The sequence below is a fragment of the Lichenostomus cassidix genome, chromosome 8 (assembly GCF_008360975.1).
Source record: "Lichenostomus cassidix isolate B80296 chromosome 8, HeHo_3.0, whole genome shotgun sequence".
NCBI classification, from domain to species: domain Eukaryota; kingdom Metazoa; phylum Chordata; class Aves; order Passeriformes; family Meliphagidae; genus Lichenostomus; species Lichenostomus cassidix.
In genome coordinates this window covers 566,875-589,541 of record NC_139489.1, presented here as the reverse complement: position 1 = coordinate 589,541, position 22,667 = coordinate 566,875, and the positions used below count along the sequence as shown (strand labels likewise).

At 47.3% G+C, this 22,667-nt stretch overlaps 1 protein-coding gene across 2 annotated transcripts in view; it reads right to left on the bottom strand.

Moving 5' to 3' along the window:
* Positions 1 to 22,667, bottom strand: part of NEGR1 (neuronal growth regulator 1) — a 166,612-nt gene that overhangs the window by 70,787 nt on the left and 73,158 nt on the right. For both annotated transcript variants that reach the window (XM_085067361.1, XM_085067360.1), the window contains exon 2: positions 19,105 to 19,337. In XM_085067361.1, the coding sequence (XP_084923487.1) occupies positions 19,105 to 19,337 (233 nt within the window). The remainder of the gene's footprint in view (positions 1 to 19,104; positions 19,338 to 22,667) is intronic.

Here is a 22,667-nt window from a genome sequence, read left to right as displayed (position 1 = left end):
CTCAGTTCCTAATTGACTGGGCTCTCGTTTAATCTGAGCTTTACAGCCAGGAAATTGAATCAAACCTCCTTGAATATGTCTGCAAGTCTCGTTCCAATGACACTGAGCAGCCACAGCCTTTGTGCATTTCCGAAATGGAATTAGGAACGAAACGAAGCCGAGAGCTCCGTTAATTGAAATAACCCCAAACAAGCACCGAGCTGCAGCTCTGCTCTGCAGAGCAATCCTGTGAATTGTCAGAAACGATTCAATCTGCTCTGGGGCTCGTGGCAAATCGGAGATGGAATTATTGTCAGCGATTTCCTAGGAAGATCTTCCTTCCCAGGACAGAAATTGGCTTCCATAGCCTTTCTGGAGCCTCGCAGTTTGAGACAAATCAGGATTTCTGCTCCTTCAGTGTGCTGCTGATTTTTCTGCCTGATAGGGATCTTTACATTCTGAGCACTAAAATCCGTGGAATTTAGTAATTATGACTCCAATGTAAGTGTGGAATCACAACGGAATGTTAATATTTATTAAGAATTTTTTAAATGTTTGTTTCTCATCCATATTTCTTCCCACACCTCCAAAGACTGCGATGGAGGAGCAGATTTAGCATTTCAAACCTGCTCTGCTGGGCTTGGATTGCAGACTGAACCATCAGAGTTCCTCCCATTCCAGCAGCTCAGCCTCCCAGCAGCTCCTGTGGAGCTCTGAAGGTCAGGGAAATTCAATATTGCAGCAAATAAACATTCATTCAGCAAATGGATTAACGGAAGGCAGAAGAAATGAGATAATAAACAAGGAGGGAAGAGGAATTAAACTCCCAAGTAAATGTGGTGCAGGGGGTTGAGAGGAAAAGGGGTTTGCAGTCAGCTGGATTTTTCTTTTGCAATGTTTTTAAATTTAAACCTTCCCTTTATGGACATTGCTTTTAAATTAAAACCTTTCCTTTATGGACATTGCTTTTAAATTAAAACCTTCCTTTAAGGACAACGTTTTTTAGTTAAAAGCTTCCCTTTACAGACAATGTTTTCAAAATAAAACTTTCTTTTTTTGGACAATTTTTTGAAATTCAACCCTTCCCTTTTGGACAATGTTTTCAAATTAAAATCTTTCTTTTTTTGGACAATTTTTTGAAATTCAACCTTTTCCTTTTTGGAGAATTTTTAAAATTCAACCCTTCCCTTTTTGGGCAGGCTGTGTGACCAAGGCCTGGGGAGCTGCTGGAAGAGGAAGGCTGAGAGAAGTGTATCAGGGGAGCTTTGGTTCCTCTGTGGGAATAAATAATATTATATATAGAAGATATAAATATAAATATATAAAGGATATTTATTATTAATAAATATTATAAATATTATATTGTGTTATATTATCTATTATATATTATCTGTTATCTATTATATATTATATCAAATATATTTATTATATATTATATATTATTCTAAATCTAAATATAATTACTATAAATATCTATAATAAATATCTAAAGAATGAAGCATTCCCTGCTCTCCCTGTGTGCACAGGGATTTCATCAACGTGGGAAGAGCTGGAAATCACTGCCAGGACACAGGAAATGGAGTTTTGCTCTTTCTGTGGCTCAGACATGATAATTCGTTTTTATGACAAATCTATCACAAAATTACCAAGTGCTCAGGAGGTGATTCAAGGCAGGCTGAGCTCCATCCCACTAACTGAGCAGAATCCATCCTCAGCTCCCTCTCCCCACATCCCCAGCAGCTCAGCACCTTCCTGCCCCCAAGGAGCCTCCTGGCCTCACAAATTTCAGCATCTGCATCACCATTTCGTGCAGGAAAATCCTAAATTCCAGTTTTCCCTTCTCCTGTTCTTCCCATTTTAATGAGAAGGACGAAGCAACTTGTGCCTGGAGAACCAGACAGAGGCTGGAGAGTGAAATCACAGAATTATGGAGTTATTAGGGTTGGGAAGGAGCTCTGAGATCATTGTGTTCAACCAGCAATATGGGAAAAGAGGAAAACAGGACAGGGAATCAAAGGAAAGAGTGAAGGAAAAGCCAAACCCAGTGCAGGTTGCAATGTGCTTATTAGGAATGGTTAAAACTGGTTAAAAATGGATTGCAAAAACCCCCAAAAGCTGAATTCTGCAAGGCTCATTCTGAGCTGGGTGGGTGGGAAAGCAAAGGCTGCAAATCCCAGAATTGTCCTAAATCAGCTGCTTGGAATCCTCCCAGAAACAGAACCAGGGCAGGTGTGAAAACATCCTGAATTTTGTCAGTGTTTGCCAATGATCTGTGTGATAAAACCCCAAAATGCCATTCCCTGTGCCCTGTCACTCCTGTCACTGTGAAATAAATCCTCCACCTCCTTGGCAAACCCAGGCTCTGCCGTCACCCTCAGCCCTGTAATCAACACTGATCCCCCAAAAACTGAGTTCCACCTCCAAACTCCTGCTTTTAAACTAAAACCAACCCTAAACATCTCCCAAAATTATCTCCACCAAGCTCCTCTGTGCAGCTGAACATCTTGCACCCTAAGTACTGACCATAAAAAAGGTAATTGTGCCTTTCAGGGTAGCAAAACTATTTATCCACACTTATAAAAAAATGCTCCATTTTTTATACTTTTTATATTTTTTCCCATTTCATACTCAGATGAGCTCAATATTTCCAGAGCTCCCAAATGCCCCCAACCCCCAGCAGCATTTCCAGGGTGTTTTTAACCCATTTTTCAGTGAGGAGAGCCCATGAAATGCAGCAGGAGCCCCAAAACCAACCCCAACCCCTCCCTCCCTGCCAGCCAGTCAGCAGCAGGGAGAGCTCAGAACCTTTTTGCTTTTGCATTTCCATGATTAGTTCCTCCAGGCACTTTGATTGAGAGCGTTGCCTAAAGGTCTCCACCTCCTCCTAATTAAACACAATTTGTCTCCAGCAAATTTGTCTTTGGCAAAGAGGGGCTGAGGAAATAACTGCTGGGTGGGCTGCGAAGAGGAATGGTTTGATCTTGAGCTTCATTTATTTCCAATCCCTGTCAACGCCCAGGCGTGACAAAAAGTCTCAGAAAAGTGGAAATTCGGCAAGTTTGGGATGGATTTTCCCCTCTTTGATATCCATGGCAGTATAATTATAATCTCTATAAATGAATGGGATATTGTTGATGTGCAGAGTTTTATTTTCACCTGTTTGCTGTGGTCAGTTGATTTTAGACCAACTTGAGGATCAGTCCTAAATCCTGGAAAAAGCCCCACATTGCCACAGGAATGTGGAACTTCTGAACTGGAATTAAAAATGGAGTGGAAAATGTGCAAACAAGTATTTTACGTGGTGGAACAATTGAATTTCTATCAACAGCATCCTCAGATCAGAGGAGAGGAAGATTTCCTGGCAGTGGGTAAGGGCTGGAGAAAGGCTGACAGCTGGAATTGCTCCTGCAAGTGATTCCTAAATAAATCATAAAGCAATCCTAAATCCTGCTACCCTGCCTAAGCCATCATCACTCCTAAATGAAGATGGGAATTGAAGGAAAAATGAATTTATACTGGAGACAATCTGAATTCCAGGCTGGTTTGGGTTGGGAAGAACCTTAAATCCCATCCATGCCACCCCTGCCATGGCAGGGACACCTTCCAGTGTCCCAGGGTGCTCCAGCCTGGCCTGGGACACTCCAGGGATCCAGGACAGGCACAGCTCCAGCCTGTCTGGGGATCTGGTGATGGCAAAGTCCCTGGGAATGATTTCCACTGATTGAAAAGGATTGATGGGCTTTAGGGTCTCTCCCAACCCAAACAACTCCGGGGTTCAGGGAATTCACCTGGATGACAAACCCTCACTGATTCCTGCTCTGAGCAGCACTCTGACAGCATGAACAGAGGGAGATCTTTCTGCTGTAAAGAAATGAAATGGAAGGAAATGAGGAAAAAACGTTTCTGCAAACCATGAACTCCCCAAAGGCATCAATCACACCCCCTGACCCAGGCAGAGGTGGGGATGAGCACTGCCCAGCTCAGGGAGGATTCCTCACCCAAAACAAACATCATCATGGGTGGGAAAGAATGATCCTGTTTGGGAATTCTGTGCAACTGGGATGACATTTCACCTGTGGGATTCACTTCTCTGCCTTTCCTGCTGAAGGGGAAGCTGAGTTATCCCAGTGGGACATTGCTGAGTTATCCCAGTGGGACATTGCTGAGTTATCCCAGTGGGACATTGCTGAGTTATCCCAGTGGGACATTGCTGAGTTATCCCAGAGGGACATTGCTGAGGTGTCCCAGTGGGACATTGCTGAGTTATCCCAGCGGGACATTGCTGAGTTATCCCAGTGGGACAGTGCTGACCACAGAGCAGCAGAAGCAGCTCAGCTTTCCCCACTGCCTGGAAAGGCTTTCAGACACACCACAACCTCCTTCCAGCCAGCCACACTCTGCAACCACAGCTCTGCTGAGGGTTTAATCAGGGAAATGGAGGCCAAAGGGGATAAAGGGCAAAAATAATAATAAAAACAGCAAACCCCGCTGTGGCTGAAGGCAAAGCTCTCCCAGCTGGGCACTGATTGCTGCTGGCAGAGCCCTGGCAGGACAGAGCAGCCCCTGGTGGGAATTCCTCAGCAACACAGAGGCTCTGAAAAACCAAGGCTGGTTGTATATTCAGCACCAGAAAATAGGTGAGTTATTGAATTATTGCCCAGGCCCTGCACAGGGTGCCAGAGCAGCTGTGGTGCCCCTGGACCCCTGCAAGTGCCCAAGGCCAGGCTGGACAGGGCTAAAGAAGAATGACCAAAACTAGGAAAATAGTCTGAGGTTAAAACAACACCAGATTTGATCTGGTTAGTCCCCAGTGCTCCCCTGGGTTCATTTTACAACCAGCAGTGATCACCTAGCCGAGACAAGGAGAGTTTACCAGGGTGAGAAAGGAACACCTGGGTGGGGCAGGATAAACATCTGTCAGTTCAAACAGCCAATAAATCTGCAAAAAACAGCCTGAGCTTCTCGAAAACCTCCTGGTCACAGGGAATTCCTGAAGATCTCTGAGATTAAGCAGTTACAGAGTGAAAGAGGACAATGAAATACCAGCAAAACCCCATAAACATCCATAAATATCCCAGCACATGGATCTCAACCCTTCCTTCCTTCCTTCCTTCCTTCCTTCCTTCCTTCCTTCCTTCCTTCCTTCCTTCCTTCCTTCCTTCCTTCCTTCCTTCCTTCCTTCCTTCCTTCCTTCCTTCCTTCCTTCCTTCCTTCCTTCCTTCCTTCCTTCCTTCCTTCCTTCCTTCCTTCCTTCCTTCCTTCCTTCCTTCCTTCCTTCCCTCCTTCCCTCCTTCCCTCCTTCCCTCCTTCCCTCCTTCCCTCCTTCCCTCCTTCCCTCATTATTCCCCTAAATCCCCACTATTCCCCTTTCCACACCACAACCCAAATCCTACAAGGTTCAATTTCCAGCCAACAGCAAGAGCTCCATTGTTTGCTCAGCCAGAAAAGCAATAAAATGTAATAATTCAAAATAAACTCGGATTTCCCTTTCCTTATCCTCACAGCCAAAGGAAGAGCTGCACCCAGGGTGCCCAGGAGCTGCTGACTGCTGAAGGTGACATTCCCTGTCCCTGTCCCTGTCCCTGTCCCAGATTTTGGATCTCCCCTCTGCTGCCCCTCAGGACAAATTTGTACATTTAAACACAGATTTACATCTTTTAAAGATGAATTCCAACGTAAGAGGACAAAGGGATTTTCTTGGGAGGATTTCTGCACCACAGTCAGAGCCAAGAAAAAAATTCCAGACTAGAAAATTAGAGGTAAAACCTCATCACTGCTCCTTACAGGCAAAATGAGAATATTAGAGGGTTGTGACAGGTAAACAGTGATATACCTGTTGCTGCTCTTGCTGTCACAGGAGCTAAATAAAAGAGCTGTAATGATTTGAGATGATTTCTTGTAACTCTGCATTTTTTCCTTTTGGAGAATTTTACAGGTTCAGTCTCTCTCCAGCGAGGCTGAATGACAGATTTACATCGTATTCCCAAGATAGTTATTAAAATAATTTCCCTTGACAGTTCTCTGGCTGCATCACTCCCCCTTCTCTGTATCCCAACCATATGGCTCTGCTTGCTTCCCATTTTAAGCATTTTGCTCCGATGGGAAAAGCAATTCCTGGTCCTTTCCTCTCAGCAGGAGTTCAGTCTGACCCATTCCAGCACAGAGCCATGGAACATTCCAGCTGGAAGGAACCCCAAGGAGCATGGAGTGCAACTGCTCCAGGAATGGCCCTCTGGAGCCAGGCTGGGAGAGCTGGGAATGTTCATCTGGAGAGGAGAAGATCCAGGGAGAGCTCAGAGCTCCTGCCAGGGCCTGAAGGAGCTCCAGGAGAGCTGGAGAGGGACTGGGGACAAGGGCTGGAGGGACAGGACACAGGGAATGGCTTCCCACTGCCAGAGGGCAGGGAGAGATGGGATCTTGGGAAGGAATTGTTCCCTGAGAGGGTGGGGAGGGCTGGGATGGAATTCCCGGAGAAGCTGTGGCTGCCCCTGGATCCCTGGCAGTGTCCAAGGGCAGGCTGGAGCAGTCTGGGACAGTGGGAGGTGTCCCTGCCATGGCAGAGGTGGCACTGGATGAGATTTAAGGTCCTTTTCACCCTAAATCAGGCTGGGATTCTGTGATGCTCCTCAGAATTATCTTGGATCTTTCCCAGCTTTGCTCCCCAGCTCCTGCTGGAGGTGTCCCCGAGGGTTCCCTGTGCCCTGTGTCAGCTCTGTGTCAGCTCTGGACAGCTCAGGTCCCCAAGGGCCACCCGAGGAGTTCCCACACAGCCAGGGATGCCTCAATAATCCCTTCAACCCCCTGGAGCCAGGAAATGGCTCTGTGCTCCTCCTGAGCACAAACACATCCTGAGCAGCTCCCAACGCTTTGCCTCAACCCAAAGGAGGAAAGGCCTGTTCCCTGGATCAAGTCAGTGGGTAGGAAATTATTCAGTATTTATTTTTGTTCTCACCACGTAGCCTAGAAATTAGTAATGATTATCTAACATTGAAACTTGGAATTGCTTTCCACGTTATTAATTCCTCCTCTGGAGCTGCAGCAGAAGTGTCCCCATCATGGAGATGTGCTGGGAGTGGTGTGATTTAATCTTCCTGACATCCCAGTGACATGGGAACTCTCCGTGTTAATGGGGATTAATGGGGTTATTAATATTCACATTCCACAGACGGTTAACACCAAATTAACATCAGACTGTTGCCTGCCCAGCAGTTTGGGATGCCTGACCAGAGATGCAGCAGAATTCCAGGAGAATTCCCTTCTCCCCTTTGCTGCAGCACTGATCAGCTCCGAGATTTCTCTGCAGAAAAACTCAGATTTTTTCTGATTTTAGCTTCTTTCCCAGTGCTCAGCCCAGCCCGGGGATGCTGATGGGATCCTCACCATGAGGGGAAGCAGCACTGAGCACGGAGCAGTGTCCTGCTGAGGGGATCTGGGGGACCTGAGCCCTTCAGGGATGCCTGGAGCTCAGCAGGGCAGGAGGGTCTGAGTGAGTGAGCAGAGCATCCTTAGCATCCTGAGCATCCTGAGCATCCTGAGCATCCTGAGCATCCTGAGCATCCTGAGCATCCTGAGCATCCTCTCAGGGTACTTCATTTGGCTAAGGAGGAAACGTTCCCATAATTCCAGCCTGGCAATGGCAGTGACAGCCCCAACTGCTGTGACAGACCCAGGCTGCTCCACAGCCCCAGTGCCACCCGGCAGGGCTGTGCTCCCAGAATCGATGGGGTGACAAATGGACACTCGGAGCGCTCTGCCCCATCCATTACACTGGCTATTAAAGACTCCAATAACAAGGGATAAATCACAGCTGCAGGAGGACCGTGGGCAGCCAGAGGAGCTGCTGGGGCTGAGCACTGCAAACCCTGCTGAGCTGGGGGTTCAGGGCTCAGCTGGTGACTGCTGGGACACTGCAGAGCTGCTCTCTCCATCGCAGGGACAGTGACAGCAGGAGCTCCTCTGGGCTGGGCAGCTCAGCCTCAGCAGCCAGAAATCAACAGATCAATCAATCAATCCATCAATCCATCAATCCATCTATCCCCATCCAGGTTCATTCATGGGAATTGAAAGCTAAACCCTGGGCATGTTCTGCTATCCCAGCACTGATGGGTCAGGATTGCCCTGGGATGGAATTGGGAATTGGCTCAACTCCGTGGATGTCCTTGGTTACTCTGTGCCCAAGGATTCCATGAGGGATCAGTGTGATCCCTGAGGAGAAACAGCCCTGAGAGCCTCCAGTGCCCACACTGAGCAGAATGACAATCACAGCTCCCTGCAAATCACAGTCAGGGATCCACAAAGTTTGGGTTTGGAGGACCTCAAATCCCATCTATCCCACCCCTGCCATGGCAGGGACACCTTCCACTGTCCCAGGCTGCTCCAAATGTCCATCCTGCCCTTGGACATTCCAGGGATCCAGGGGCAGCACAGCTTCTCTGGGAATTCTATTCCAGGGCCTCAAACCCTCCCAGGGAAGTGATGTCACAATCACATTATTCCCAAAATCCCCCCAAATCACAAAGCCAAACAGAATAGTTCCATGAAGAAGTGAAAGGCAGGCAGCACATGAATGATGATTTCCACAGCACCTCACAGCTATCAGATGTGAACTGGAGATTGTTTCCCACCCTGTGAGTGAGCAGGAGCAGCTTGTTTCCATAAATCAATGGGAATTCTGAACAAGGAATCATTTCCTGTTCCTAAAGGACTCTGGCTCTCTGTGCTAAGCAGAGTCATGAAGGAAATAATTTGCCACAACTGATGGGATTGAAAAAAAACCTGGAAAATGAAGGCAGAAAGAGGAAAGTTCCACTCTGAGCTTGCTGTTATCACATCCAGGGATTTGGGAATATTTATGGGCAAAATATTTGAGCGTGCTAACCACATCCAATTGAGTGTGAACACAAAACAAAGCCTCTGCTTTGAAGTGTTTCAAACAGAAATGCTTTTTCTCTAAACCAACCCTTTCATTGTGTGATGGAACTGCTTGTGTTAATTATAATTCCTTTTGCCAGGATCTGCTTTACATAACAAAGCTAATCTGCCAACTATTAAGGAAATTTCCCCGTTTTCTCTTACAGATGATAGAAGGGGAAATAATATCATATTTTACATGCAAAGTGGGGACGATTAAAATTTCAGTCGAAATAAAACAAGAACATTTCTGAATCCCAAAGACAACAAAACGAGTAATCCACGGGGGTCAACAGAATAACTCGCTTACAATTCCCTCCTTGGGCCTTTAGCATTACAAAGCTCTGTAAGTAAGCAGAATGTAGCTGTTTATTCTGCTCCCTGTAATGTGTTCAGCAGCGCTGGCCTTGAGGCAGGTTTGGAATCAGAGGCTTAGCAGAGCTCTGGGTTTATCCAGCTCCTCAAGTGCCTCTTTATCCATTCAAATCTGCACACTCACATGCCAGTTCACGTCTCTCTTGTGAGATTTTTGTTTAATCCTCCCCTTATAAATGAGCATATTAACCTGAAGGGAGAAATGTTCAAAACATCAGGTGGAAAATAAAAAAAAAAAAGGAAGCCAGAACGTGCAGTAAGAGAGCAGATTCTGTGTGTGCATCTCCTCGAGCACAGCATTCAGCATTCACCCATGGGGCTGTGCCGTGCTGCCTGCAAAATTCCTGAGCTTTTATCTGACTAGCTGGGATAAAAGAGCTGGGATAAGTAGGTATAATAGGAGTTGGAGTCATATTATGGGATTGCATTACGGATCAATGCCGTGTGGCTCCATTCTGCTGAAGTTTTCTCGTCTGCAGCTAAAGATCTTGTGCTGTTTGTTATCCTTGCTCTGCCTCACAAATGAGAGCATGCAGGAAACAGAGCCCTGGTAATGCCAGCCAGAGGCTGCACTGTGTGGATCCTGCAAGGAAATCATCACAGCATTTCCTGCAAGGAAATCATCACAACATTTCCTGCAAGGAAATCCTCAGAATATTTCCTGCAAGGAAATCATCACAACATTTCCTGCAAGGAAATCATCACAACATTTCCTGCAAGGAAATCCTCAGAATATTTCCTGCAAGGAAATCATCACAACATTTCCTGCAAGGAAATCATCACAGCATTTCCTGCAAGGAAATCATCACAACATTTCCTGCAAGGAAATCATCACAGCATTTCCTGCAAGGAAATTCCTCAGAACATTTCCTGCAAGGAAATTCCTTAGAATATTTCCTACAAGGAAATTCTTTAGAATATTTCCTACAAGGAAATTCCTCAGAACATTTCCTGCAAAGAAACCATCAGAACCTTTCCTGCAAGGAAACTCCTCAGAATATTTCCTGCAAAGAAATTCCTCAGAACATTTCCTGCAAGGAAACTCCTCAGGACATTTCCCTGAAAGATCTGCTCCCAGAAATGAACATGGAATGTTCCATGGCTTGGGGTTAAAGGAAACAACATCTCCCTCAGGCACCCAGGAGAAAGGGAGAGAAAATCATGGAATCACAGAGCTGTTCAGGCTGGAAAAGCCTCCCAGACCACTGAGTCCAACTGTCCCCAGCACTGCTCTGTGTCCCCAAGTGCCACATTTATATGGCTTAGAAACCCCTGGGCAGCTGTGCTTTTCCTTTCCAGGAAAAACTTCTCATCTCCAACCTGAACCTGTGGAAAACACAACTTGGGCCGATTTCCCCTTGTCCTGTCACTGTTCCCTGGGATCACAGCCTGTCCCCTCCCTGGCTGTCCCCCCTGTGTCCCTCCTGTGTCCCTGCATCCTGTCAGGTGTCCCAGGCAGAGGAACCACAGGGTTTGCTGCCCTGGAATCCTCTAATGGACAACAGGGAAGTTTTCTTGGCACCTTTAGGAAAGCTGCCCAACCAAGTTTCACTCCTGCAAACAGAGATTTTCCAGGCAGGAAACGTTCAATCCGAATCCTTTAAAGCTGCCTTTCAAATTCCTCACAATTCCATCCCACAGGATGAATCTGCCACTTTACTTCTCAGTTGTTTTTTTCAGTCCTCTCCAGAAATTTTCCTAAATTAGCTCCATGCATTCTTTTTAAAGACAACCATTTGGTTTTTGCTCTTCCCAACTGGTGGATTTGGCTGCTCGCAAATATCAGATATTGTCACCATCCTCTCTTTTCCCTCTCAGGCTATGAAAGCAAAATGAAGCCGTGGGGGTTTGGAAATAAAGAGGGATGTGTGGAGCACAGGAGTGTGCAGAACAGGAGGAAATGCTCAGTGTGAGGAGGAGCTGAACAGATCCATCCCTTGGTGTCTCTGCTGTAACCATGAACCCAACAGAGCTCACAGAACCAAACATTTCCCTTTTCCCAAATCCCCAGCTGGTCAAACCAAACCAAGATGTGCCATGGAATAAATTCCAATGGAAGAGTCTCATCCTCCCATGCTGGAGGTGTTTAGAGAGACAATGCCCTATTACTAATTCCAATTCAATTAAATCACCTTTGCTGTGCAAAGCTCTGCTCTCCAGCCCCATTCCCTTCCCTGGACACACTCCAGCCTCTCTTTCCCAGTGGGTAAATCCATTCCCAGGACATTCCCAGGACATTCCCAGGACATTCCCAGGACATTTCCAGGACATTCCCAGGACCCTGCTGCCTCTTTTCCTCTGGCTGTTCCGAGGCCAAGGGAGTTCCTCCTCTGACCCCAAACCTTCAGTGTCCCTGTCAGTCTCCAGTTGTTAAAGTGTTTCAGGTTTGTGCATTTCCCCCTTTCATCTCCTTTTCCTAAGGAGCTCCTTCCCCCCATTCCTGTTTCTGGTTTATTAATGAGAATAATAACATCCCAGCCAGAGGTGGGATATTCCTGCCTGGGTAGAGTTCAGGAATTCAGGATGGAATTGGGAAGCAGTCTGGCAGGCTGAGAGCTCGTGCAGCTCCTTTGCTGAAGCAGAGCTGCTCCAGGGATCTAAATCAGGGCACTTCCACTGCTCAGGGTGATCATCCCTTCTCAGGCTGACAGGAATTTAAAAGCAGGAGAGACAAACTCCACGATTCCTTCCCTCCTGCCTGGCAGTGCAGCAGCGCAGGAGGAAGGGAAAGACAAAACCAACCCTCTGTTAGCAGCTCTGCAGTGTTAACCATGGCAATGGAGCAGCAATGTGAAGTTCCTTTTACTGCAAATATCCCAGCAAAGTCCTGCCAGGTTTGCTGCTCCTCCTGCCTCTGACTGCACCTGAGCCTGGCCCAGCTCCACTGCTGCCACTGCAGCTTCTGCAGAGGGAGAGGGCAGTGTGGGCAGAGAGTGACACAGAAAATAAAAAGTGAAGCATTTACAGCAACTCCTGAAAGGACATGCTCTGTGCTAATGGCATTTTGTACCTTATTATCACAGAATCATGGAATTATGGAATGGTTTGGGCTGGAAGGGACCTTAAGTCTCATCCAGTGCCACCCCTGCCATGGCAGGGACACCTTCCCTGTCCCAGGCTGCTCCAGCCTGGCCTTGGACACTGCCAGGGATCCAGGGGCAGCCACAGCTTCTCTGGCAATTCCAGCACAGCCAGGAATTCCTTCCCAATACCCCATCCATCCCTGCCCTCTGGCAGTGGGAAGCCATTCCCTGTGTCCTGTCCTCCATCCCTTGTCCCCAGTCCCTCTCCAGCTCTCCTGCAGCTCCTTTAAGCACAGGAAAGGCTCTGAGCTCTCCCTGGATCCTTCCCTTCTCCACTGAACAACCTCACAGAAGAAATTTTGATGCTACTGAGGAGCCTTTTAACTCTAAATATGCTAAATGCTGAACCCTGGGAGCCCTGGAGGCTGGAATAAGTGATTTGTTCCCTTAAAGGAGTGCTGGGCTCTGGAATTGCTCTCAGACATCATTGCAGTGCCTCAGCTCAGAGCAGGGAGGCTGCAGGGCACCTTTCTCTCCTCAGGAAAGCTGGAAATTCAGCTCCATTTCCATTTGTCTCACTTTTTCAGCGTTGACTGGACTTGACAAAAGGTTTTTATCCGATTATGGTGTCTCCAGGAGGACACTTAGCCTGTCAGGAGCCATTAGCTGCAGGCAGGCTGAAAGGGAGTTGCTGCCCTCAGTCCTTCTGCACTCCCAGGGCCACAGCTGGGACACTAAGGATGTCCCAAGTCTCCTTTGGGGTTTTTCCCCCTTTCTTGCCACTCTGGTTTTATAGAAATTGGTTTTTCATACAGGAATCCCTTCTGTCATTGATTACACTGAACAGAATTCCTGATGACCTTTAATTCCTGAAAATCCTGCCGTGCCAAAGCTGGACTCTTAAAATGCTTTTGCAGTGTTTTCTCCTCAAATTTATAGATATTTTATAGAAGAGAAGGATGCTTGAAATTTTTGGAATTTCATTTGGGGGAAATCAGTGGCTTTGCTCCTCCTTAGCAAGACTTCATTGAATATTTAGATGTAAATCCTGTGTGCAAGACAAACCCAGGATGCTGCAGACCATGGGGTGGAATCAGTTTTAGATCCTCTTTGCCATCTGGGTGCTGAGGAAGAGGATGCTCTGAGGAAGAGCTGCAGAGGGAATTTCCAGTGTTCTCCAGAGCTGTTTAACTTCCTGTGTTAACAACTCTCCCCAGGCAAAAGTTAAACTTTCAAACAAGGAGGTTTCTAAAGGTGTATTGCAAAATAAACCTTCATTTCCCTGAAAATAGATGGGGTGAAGCCAAAGAAGAGGAAACATCAGAAATCCAATGGAAAAAGCTCAGATAAATCACAGTAACCCAGAGCTCAGTAAAACCTCACCCTGCTGGCTCAGAGTGCAGAGCTCCAGAAGGAACTGTGATGGGGAAATTTGGAAATGAATAACAAAAGAATTACTGCCTCAGTTTGCCCAGGGCAGCCCAGGGCCTCTGACTGGAGCAGGGTGGGGAAAGGACATTCCCAGAGGGATGCTGGAGCAGCAGGACAGCAGGGATGGAGCTGCAGCCCAGCCTGGAGAGGAGCAGAAACCAAACGGGATGGTTTGATAGATACTCCAGCAATTCATCCCAAAATCAGTTTTGGGAAGTGTTCAAATGGAATTGCACGTGGATGAGGTAATGGCAATTTAAAAAATGGAATTCCAGTTCAAAAGCAAAGCCCATTTATGGGAATATCATCCATTTCAGCTCACTCTAATCTAGCAGACCATTCTGAAGTAATTCCCATCATTCCAAAGGAACAGATTTCACCTTAATCCCATCAAACCCTGGAGAGCCCAGGGCACAGAGCAGCACCAGCCAGCAGCTCAGCCAGCCTCAATTCCTTCCTTCCCAAAACTGCAGACAGCCCTGTGGTTCCTGAGCAGGCCAGGGCATTCCCAGCTGCTTGGGTTTGTTCCCTGGGGAGCTCAGCCTTGCTGGGGCTCTGGGAAGGACAGGAGCTGCTGGGTGAGGCTCTGGGATGAGAACCTCCCTGCCCAATGAACCCCAAACTCCAAACTCAACCATCCACCATGCTCCCCTTTGCATTTGATTATTATTGTCTTTAACCTAGGGATGGATTTTGGGGAAATGGTTTATTTTTTAGCTTTATCCCATATTTTTTCCTCCTGCTGCTGCTGGCATTGCCAAGTGACACAAGAAGTTCCTGGAAGAGCCTTTGGGCTCTGCTGAAAGCACCTTTAGCAGGACTTTCACAGGTCACAAACCATCCCATTCCACTGAGTTCAGATGGAACAGGAGCAGCCCTCATCAGGCCAGAGAGGAAATCATCATTTTGTGCCAATTGATGACATTTTGTGCCAATTGATGACATTTTGTGCCAATTGTCCTCTCCCTGCAGACCCCAGAAGATGGAAATTTCAGGCTCCTGATGGAAATTCAGCTGCAGCACTGACTGAAGCACCTCCAGCCTGGCAGAGTGATGGTTTCAGATGGGAGCAGCTCTGCTCCCCTCCAGATCAAACATCCTGATTTCCATCCCTGCCAACGAGATCACCTCCCAGAGCAAACACTCCTGTGACTGCAGAGCAGGGAAAAGCCAGTCAGGGTTATTTTGGAGCCAGAGATCCCCCACAGCTCCTGAGAGGGACAACTGTGGGAGGAATGTAATGAATGGAGAAAAACCACAAATCCTGGAGAAAACACTGGGATAAATCACTGATGAAACATTAGTGAGGGAATAGCAAATCCAGTGTGCTGTTTGTGGGACAGGGAGGATCCTTGGGGGATCTCAGTCACACAGCAAACCTCACGTGGTTTCCTCCCCCTCCAGAAATGTTTTTCTGAGTGTTTTTCCTCCTGTGCTGAGCAGGGACAAGATGATAACGGTGGCTGGCACCAGCAAGTTAATTTTGTAAAGAAAACTGACACCCTGCTCGAGTGCTGGCAATTTAAAAGAGTAATGGATTGTCAGTTTTAGCTGGAAAGTGGTTGTTAGATGATTTTAAAGTCTTTTGCATATTTATTTTGTCCCACTTTAAATAAATTTGGGGAAGATTTATCTCGTTAGCTTCAAATGCAAGTCCCTCTTGGCCTGGCTGAGGAAACAAATTAGACTTTGCAAACATTGCAAAGACTGAATCAATACATTAATATTTAGGGGACATTAAGGGGGTTTATTAAACAGAAAAAGGGCCTAGAGTATTACTTTGGGAACATTATACATGTTTAAATAAAAACCCGAGGTTGTGGTTCCTGACTGGATCTCTAAAAGGCGTTTCCATGGATAACTGAATTATTTACAGCTCTCTGTGTTGGGAGCAGAATCCTGCAGGAATGAGGTGGTGCTGAGAGGGCAGAGCAGAGCTGAGACACACTCAGCTGGTCAGGGACCCAGACAGGGTCTGCAGCATCCTGGGTTTGCCTTGCACACAGGATTTAAATCTAAATATCCAATGAAGTCTTGCTAAGGAGGAGCAAAGCCACTGATTTCCCCCAAATGAAGTTCCAAAAATTCAGGGCTGTCCTGGAGCTGCCCAGCAGCAAAACCAAAATTAGAGATGGAGTGGCTGCTGGGAGCAAAGCTCTGTGTCCCTGAATGGCTGGTTGGGCATTGGGGAGAGCTGGAAACAGGAGCAGAGCTGTGTGGGGTGGGGAAGGCAGAGAGGGCAGGGAGGAGAGGGAAAGGGCAGCAGAGACTGGGGGGGCTTGGGGACAGGGCTGGGATTGGGGTGTGTCCTGGGAATGTGGGGACAGGGCTGGGATTGGGGTCTGCAGCTGGAGATTTGGGGACAGGGCAGGGATTGGGGTGTGCATGTGGAGATTTGGGGACAGGGCAGGGTTTGGGGTGTGTCCCTGGGAATATGGGGACAGGGCTGGGATTAGGGTGTGCAACTGGAGATTTGGGGACAGGGCTGGGATTGGGGTGTGTCCCTGGGAATTTGGGGACAGGGCTGGGATTGGGGTGTGCAACTGGGAATGTGGGGACAGGGCTGGGATTGGGATCTGCCCCTGGAAACATGTTTTTCCTGCCTGGATCCACCCCAGGCGCTGAGCAGAGCACAGACATCTCCCCATCCCTCACCTCATGAGCTCAAGGAACAATCTCCTGCAGAGGTCCTCTTCCCTGCTCCCCTGGCAGCTCTCCCGGGGCTGAGCTCCCTCAGTGTCCCTCAGTGTCCCTGCTGTCCCCCAGGGTCACTGTCCCTGTCACTGTCACTGTCGCTGTCACAGCCACCCTTGGGGACACCACACTGCATTCCTTCCCAAGGACATTGGCCAACGTGGCTTCAGACTTGAGCAAAAGGCAAGGAGAACAGCTTGGAGGAGGCAATTTGGGCTTTGGGAGAATAAATGTCAGACTAGAAATGGCACAAAGCACAACCTTTTGCAGAGAAATTATGAGCAACAGAGTGTGGCAAGAGGAAATTCAGGTTTTTCCTTCGCTGAGACAAATATCTGATGTTTAAATCATCTGCAGCTCATGGCTTTGCAGATCCAGCATCTGGCACTGAGGCAGATTGAGTTGGTTACAAACTGCTGCCATCGAAACTTTAATTAATTATTTCCACAATTCTCACTCCTTTTTAATAAGGTCACCGAAATAAAGCTAACTGGATTATCCTCCCCTCTTTCATGTGGTTTTTCCCTCACAGATGCAAACGTGAGCTAAAGACACAAGTTCCATTTTCTTTACCATCAAATATCTCAGTTAAATTCCCTGCCACAAAAAGGAGTAACTTTAATGAGTAACAACGATCAGGACTTGCCCTGGTGGTGTCCTTAAAGTGCTGTGCTGGCTTTGGCACAGGGAATGGGACAGGGAATGGCACAGGGACTGGCACAGGGAATGGCCCAGGGATTGGGACAGGGACTGGCACAGGGAATGGGACAGGGAATGGGACAGGGATTGACTGGGACAGGGATTGGGAGACTGAAGCTCCATCTCCAGCTGTGCCAGATGTTCCCAGGGCACAGTGGCCAAACCCCAGTGGCTCAGGGTGTCCCCTGTGTGGGACAGGAGGGAGAGGCTGCTGCTTCCCTCAGGAATTGATGCTGTTACCTGTTCTGTCTCACTGTGGAATTTAAGGTCTCTTCAAGCCATTAAAATGTATTTATTTACTCCTGTGAAGGTGTTCAGAAGCTGTCAGCCTGAGAAGCAGAGAGCAGCATGTTCAACACGACAGCTGCTGGTTCTGAGTGAGTAGGAACCTCACACACCCCAAGGAGAAGGAAAACAGAGGGAACAGGGTTTGCCCAGCTTTTGATGCAGAGCTTCAATGCAAATAATCTTTCTATCTGCAGTCTGAAGCTGTCTGGGAGCTCAGGGTGTGACCTGAGCCTTTCCTCATTTCCCCTGAGACACAAAGAGCCCCTGTGGCTCCTCAGCTCCCAGTCTGCAGCAGGACAAAGTTTCCTTCTCCCTGGGCTGGAGCCCGTGGGGCTGAGGGGTGGGAAGGGCTGAGACTGCTTTCCAATGCTCCTGTTCTCCTGGCATTTCCTCAGCTCTGACCATCCATTCCCAACACCCTTGAACAGAACAGTTCTGCTTTGCCCTCACTCGTTTCTACCAAAGCAGAAACTCTTTCTAATCTCCAAACACAAAGCTGGGAAGGATTTCCCAGGGAAACCTGAAGCTGCTTCCAAGAAAACTCCCTTTTTCCATGCCACAGACCCTGTGGAGCAGCAAAGGATGTCCCAGTGTCACACTGTGACCTGAGGGCAGGCAGAGCATCCCTGAGGAGTGACCTGCTGCTCCCACTGGGAACACAGATGGATGTCAGGGAATCCCAAACCCTGGCAGGTCCTGAGCTCTCTCACAAGGTCACAAAAACATCTCAGTGGTGCTTTAATAAAGCAAAGTCCCTCCTGCAATGAACCTGCTCAGCTCAGAGCTCCAGCCCAGCACTGCTGCAGACCAAAGGTGCCATGGATGGGATAATTGGTCTGGGAGGTTCTTCACCCCGAAATTTCCAAGGGATTTCCGTGTGCCACACGGATTAATTGGGATTGCCAGTTCAGTTCTTCTCTTTTATATTCATTGCTTTATTACTCATAAAAATGCAAAAGAAAATGTTAATGATGATTGCACCAAAGACTAATAAGTTAAAGCCTTAGGTTATACTTTGCATTTCTGAAGATATAAATGCAATTGCTTAATAATTATGCATATTTTTAACTATTGAGTTATTATTTCTCTATATGCTTGTAGTTAGCCTAATTAATTTTAAGCTCCTGTTGATATATTTTACACATGCAATTAATTTCCAACTTGTTTTTTTAGCCCTTGCATGAGGGCATTAATTATTAGGAAGACAATCAAAACCAAGAATTGTTCACCCTGGAACAATGCAATAAATATTAAATCCACGTGAAAACTGACAGCAGAGCTCTGTCTGCAGTGCTGAGAGCAGAGAGCTGTCTGAGGGAAATAAATAGAGTATTCTTGTCAGCAATATTGGGAGAGGGAGGGAGGGAGGGAGGGAGGGAGGGAGGGAGGGAGGAAGGGAGGAAGGAAGGAAGGAAGGAAGGAAGGAAGGAAGGAAGGAAGGAAGGAAGGAAGGAAGGAAGGAAGGAAGGAAGGAAGGAAGGAAGGAAGGAAGGAAGGAAGGAAGGAAAGGAAGGAAAGGAAGGAAGGAAGGAAGGAAGGAAGGAAGGAAGGAAGGAAGGAAGGAAGGAAGGAAGGAAGGAAGGAAGGAAGGAAGGAAGGAAGGAAGGAAGAAAGGTAGATGATCTTTGGAGTGAGCTGAAGTTTCCCATCCCTAACCCAGACCTCTCCCAGCCCATCTCCCCACAGATCTTTCCCACAGCCATACCTTGCACGGTGAGGTGCACCTGCATGGTCCTGGGGGTGTGCTGGGTCTGCACTGAGCACGTGTAAGGCCCATCATCTGTCACATCCACGTCCTGGATCTGCAGGCTGTACTCCCTCCTGTTGGCCGTGGCGATGGACACGCGAGGATCCACTGACCACTTGTCACTGCCGGCAAAGATGATGCTGGAGCGGTTCAGCCAGGCCCCTTTGGAGGCTCCATCCTCCAGGTAACACCTGGGGAGAGGGGAAACCATCAGCATGGGGATGGGGAGCTGGGAAATGCCACTCACTGCTGGGTCTGTTCACACCGAGCACAGCAAATGTTCCTCAGAGCTGAACTCGGACAGGAAACGTTTGGTAATTCCCAATCATCCTGAACCCCAAAGCCCAGCTCACAATAAACACAATAAACACTAATAGATTTGTTTGCTCTCTTCTCCCTGCCTGCTTTTCCCGCTGGGAGAGGCTGCTGGAGCAGTAGGAGGAAAGCCACAGTTATTCCTGACCAGTCTGGATCATCCCTTTCTCCTGCAGCCTGAGGATCAGGAGCATCGTGTGCTCCATGGGAAATCCCTGCCCTGCTCCTGAGGCACAGCCACCCACTGAGTTCAGGAACCAAGAGACTTTTCCCAGGAAAAACATAAGGACATCAGAGAATCCAAACCAATTTTTTTTTCCAGAGGGTTCATAGGAACCCAGAGTCCCCCAATGGTTTGGGTGGGAAGGGACCTTAAAGCCCATAAATCCCATAAATCCCATAAATCCCAATCCCATCCCATCCAACAGAGCAGCAGACAGAACAATGGGCAGAGAGAAACCTCCATGGGCTCAGGTTTGAGAGCAGCAAACTGCAAATCCAGGAGCAATCGGGAAGTGATGCTGTGGCACTGGGAAATCTGCATTTCTTCCCATAAATTAACTACTTTTCAGGAAATGTGGAGAACGAATTAGACAAATTTTAAACTCACCCCCCTGCTCACCAAGGAATTTAAGGCTTTGAAACAACTTGAAAAGCTGAAGGAAGGTAATAAGGAAGATAATACAAAGTGCAACAGACTAATGGGACATTTTTATTTGATAAAGAGCTTTTCACATGAAGGAAGTCCAAGAAAAGAAGGGAATGCAATAGAGCTCATCCCTTTGATGAAACATTAAAATAGCACAGCCATAGAAACTGGAGGGAGAAAATGGTGATTTGGTGGCTTAAGCAGCTGGCAGTATTGTTTAAGGGGGAAACGACATTCCATTTAGGAATAAGGAGCTGGAAACATCAGGCTGAAATGGGTCAGAAACAAAGCAGGAGAATAACTCTCATTTAATTAATGATCTCAACGTTAAATCAGAAAGGGTTCTGAGAGGAGCTGCAACGTGGGATGAAAAACCCCATTGATACAGCAGAGAATTGGGATGCCACCGGGCAGTGGCACTTTGAGGTTGGGATCCCTGCAGGAGGAGCTCTGTGGGGTTTGGTTCCACCCAGGGAAGGCAAGGAGCAGCTTGCAGAGCCCTGGGAATGTTTTGAACTGGATTTAATGAGCAGCAGGGAGGGAGAGGCACAGAAAGTTCCAATTCATGGAGGTTTTTCTAACCCACGTTTCTTTCCCTCTGCATTCCCATGTTTATTTCCCGCTGTATTCCCGCATTTCTTTCCAGACATATATTCCCTCCCTGCCGTATTCCTTTCCTGCCATATTCCCACTTTTCTTTCCTGCTGTATCCCCACATCTCTTTTCTGCCATTTTCCTGTGTTTCTTTCCCTCTGCATCCCCACGTTTCTTTCCCGCTATATTCCCGCATTACTTTCCCACCATATTGCCACATTTCTTTCCTGCTACATTCCTGCATTTCTTTCCCACTGTATTCCTGCAGCAGCTGGATCCAGGCAGTTCCAGCACACCTGAGCAGCCTGGGCTGTCCCTGCCCACAGCTGGGGTGGAATAAAATGGGATTTAAGTTCCTCCCAACCCAAACCTGCCTGGGAATTACCCATTTTTGCAGGTAGGCTGCAGTTTCGGTGAGCATTGACCATTTAGTGGATTTAACTCTCGTTGTTTATACAACTCACACATCCCACAGTTTGGAAGGAAGAATGGGATATTGGGATATTGGGATATTGGGATATTGGGATATTGGGATATTGGGATGGAATTTTGGGATGGAATTTTGGGATGGAATTTTGGGATCGGATGGATGGGATTGATGGGATTGATGGGATCTATGGGGTTTATGGGATTTATGGGATTGGATGGGATGGGATGGGATGGGGTGGATGGGATTTATGGGATTTATGGGATGGGATGCGCCTTGAGGTCTCTCCCAGCCCAAGCCAGCCTGGAGCACCCAGAAAGCTCCTTCACCCCAAAGCTCCAGCCCTGTGTGTTCCCAATCCCGTGGGACTGCACAGTTCTGGAATGTTCTGCCCAGGGTGGTTTCCCAGCCAGCAGCAGCCAACATCCTGCATTCCCCACCACCCCGTGGGACAGGATGGACCAAGTGCACATTTCCCCCGTGGAAGCAGCAATGAAATGATTCATCCCCGAAATGTTTTCTGACCCAACGAGTTTAATCCCTTTCTGTTTGCAATCACACTCAGCTCTGCAGGCACAGGCATTGCCTCAGCCTCTCCTGCAGGACACTCAGAGCACATTTCCCCCCACCAGTCTCTGGCCATTGGATTTTTTGGCCACACTGTACTTTTGCAGGGGAACAGAAATAAGGAAAAAAAAATTTTTACTGTCTAAAGTAAGACTTGGCCTTTCCTCCCATCCCTTCACAACTTCCCTTTCCCCTCTTCCCCCTTTCCCTAAATTCTGTTTGTATTAAATTCCCTGCACATCACAGCAGCATTTCCTGAAATGCAATTTTTAAAATCTGTGCACAAAACCAATTATTTTTAGCAATTAATAATAACACTGCAGCACAACTAAAGTAAGCATAACAATCATTAAACAAAAGTGACTTTTGCTCTTTTTACCTTTCCATGGCATGGAAAAATATTGATGAAACCATAGCTGAGCTTGGAAGAGAATTCTTCTATATTTAAATTTGGAAGATTGGAAAAAAAGCACAATTTCTTTTTTAACTGATGATTTTAATCAGAAATTCCCGACACAACAGGCATAAAAAATAGATTTTAATGTTAACTGTCATACACGGCTGAGGGCACTTTATTATTTTTCCAATCATTATTAATGGGGATGATCTTCTGTAATTTGTAAGTACAGAAAAATATAGTCTCACCCAGCTTCCTACAAGTTTTTAATCCTCTTTTTTTAATGCCTCCCACTTTGCCAGCTCTCTAGTCTATTATTCCCCCATAATTAAAACAGAGATCCATTAATCTTTGTAAAAAACAGTCCTTTGCAGTTGTTTAATTAAAACTGTGTGGGGACTTTGCTGCAGGACCTTCTGCAGTGCTGGCAGAGCTGGGATGTCACCTGGCTGTCCCCAAGGACATTGCCTGGGAATTCACCTGGAGCCTCCCAGAAACCCAGAGTGCTCCAGAAATCCCAGGAATGGGAGACCTTTCCTGAAGCCAAAGAGCCTTGGAGCCCTCGCTGGGGT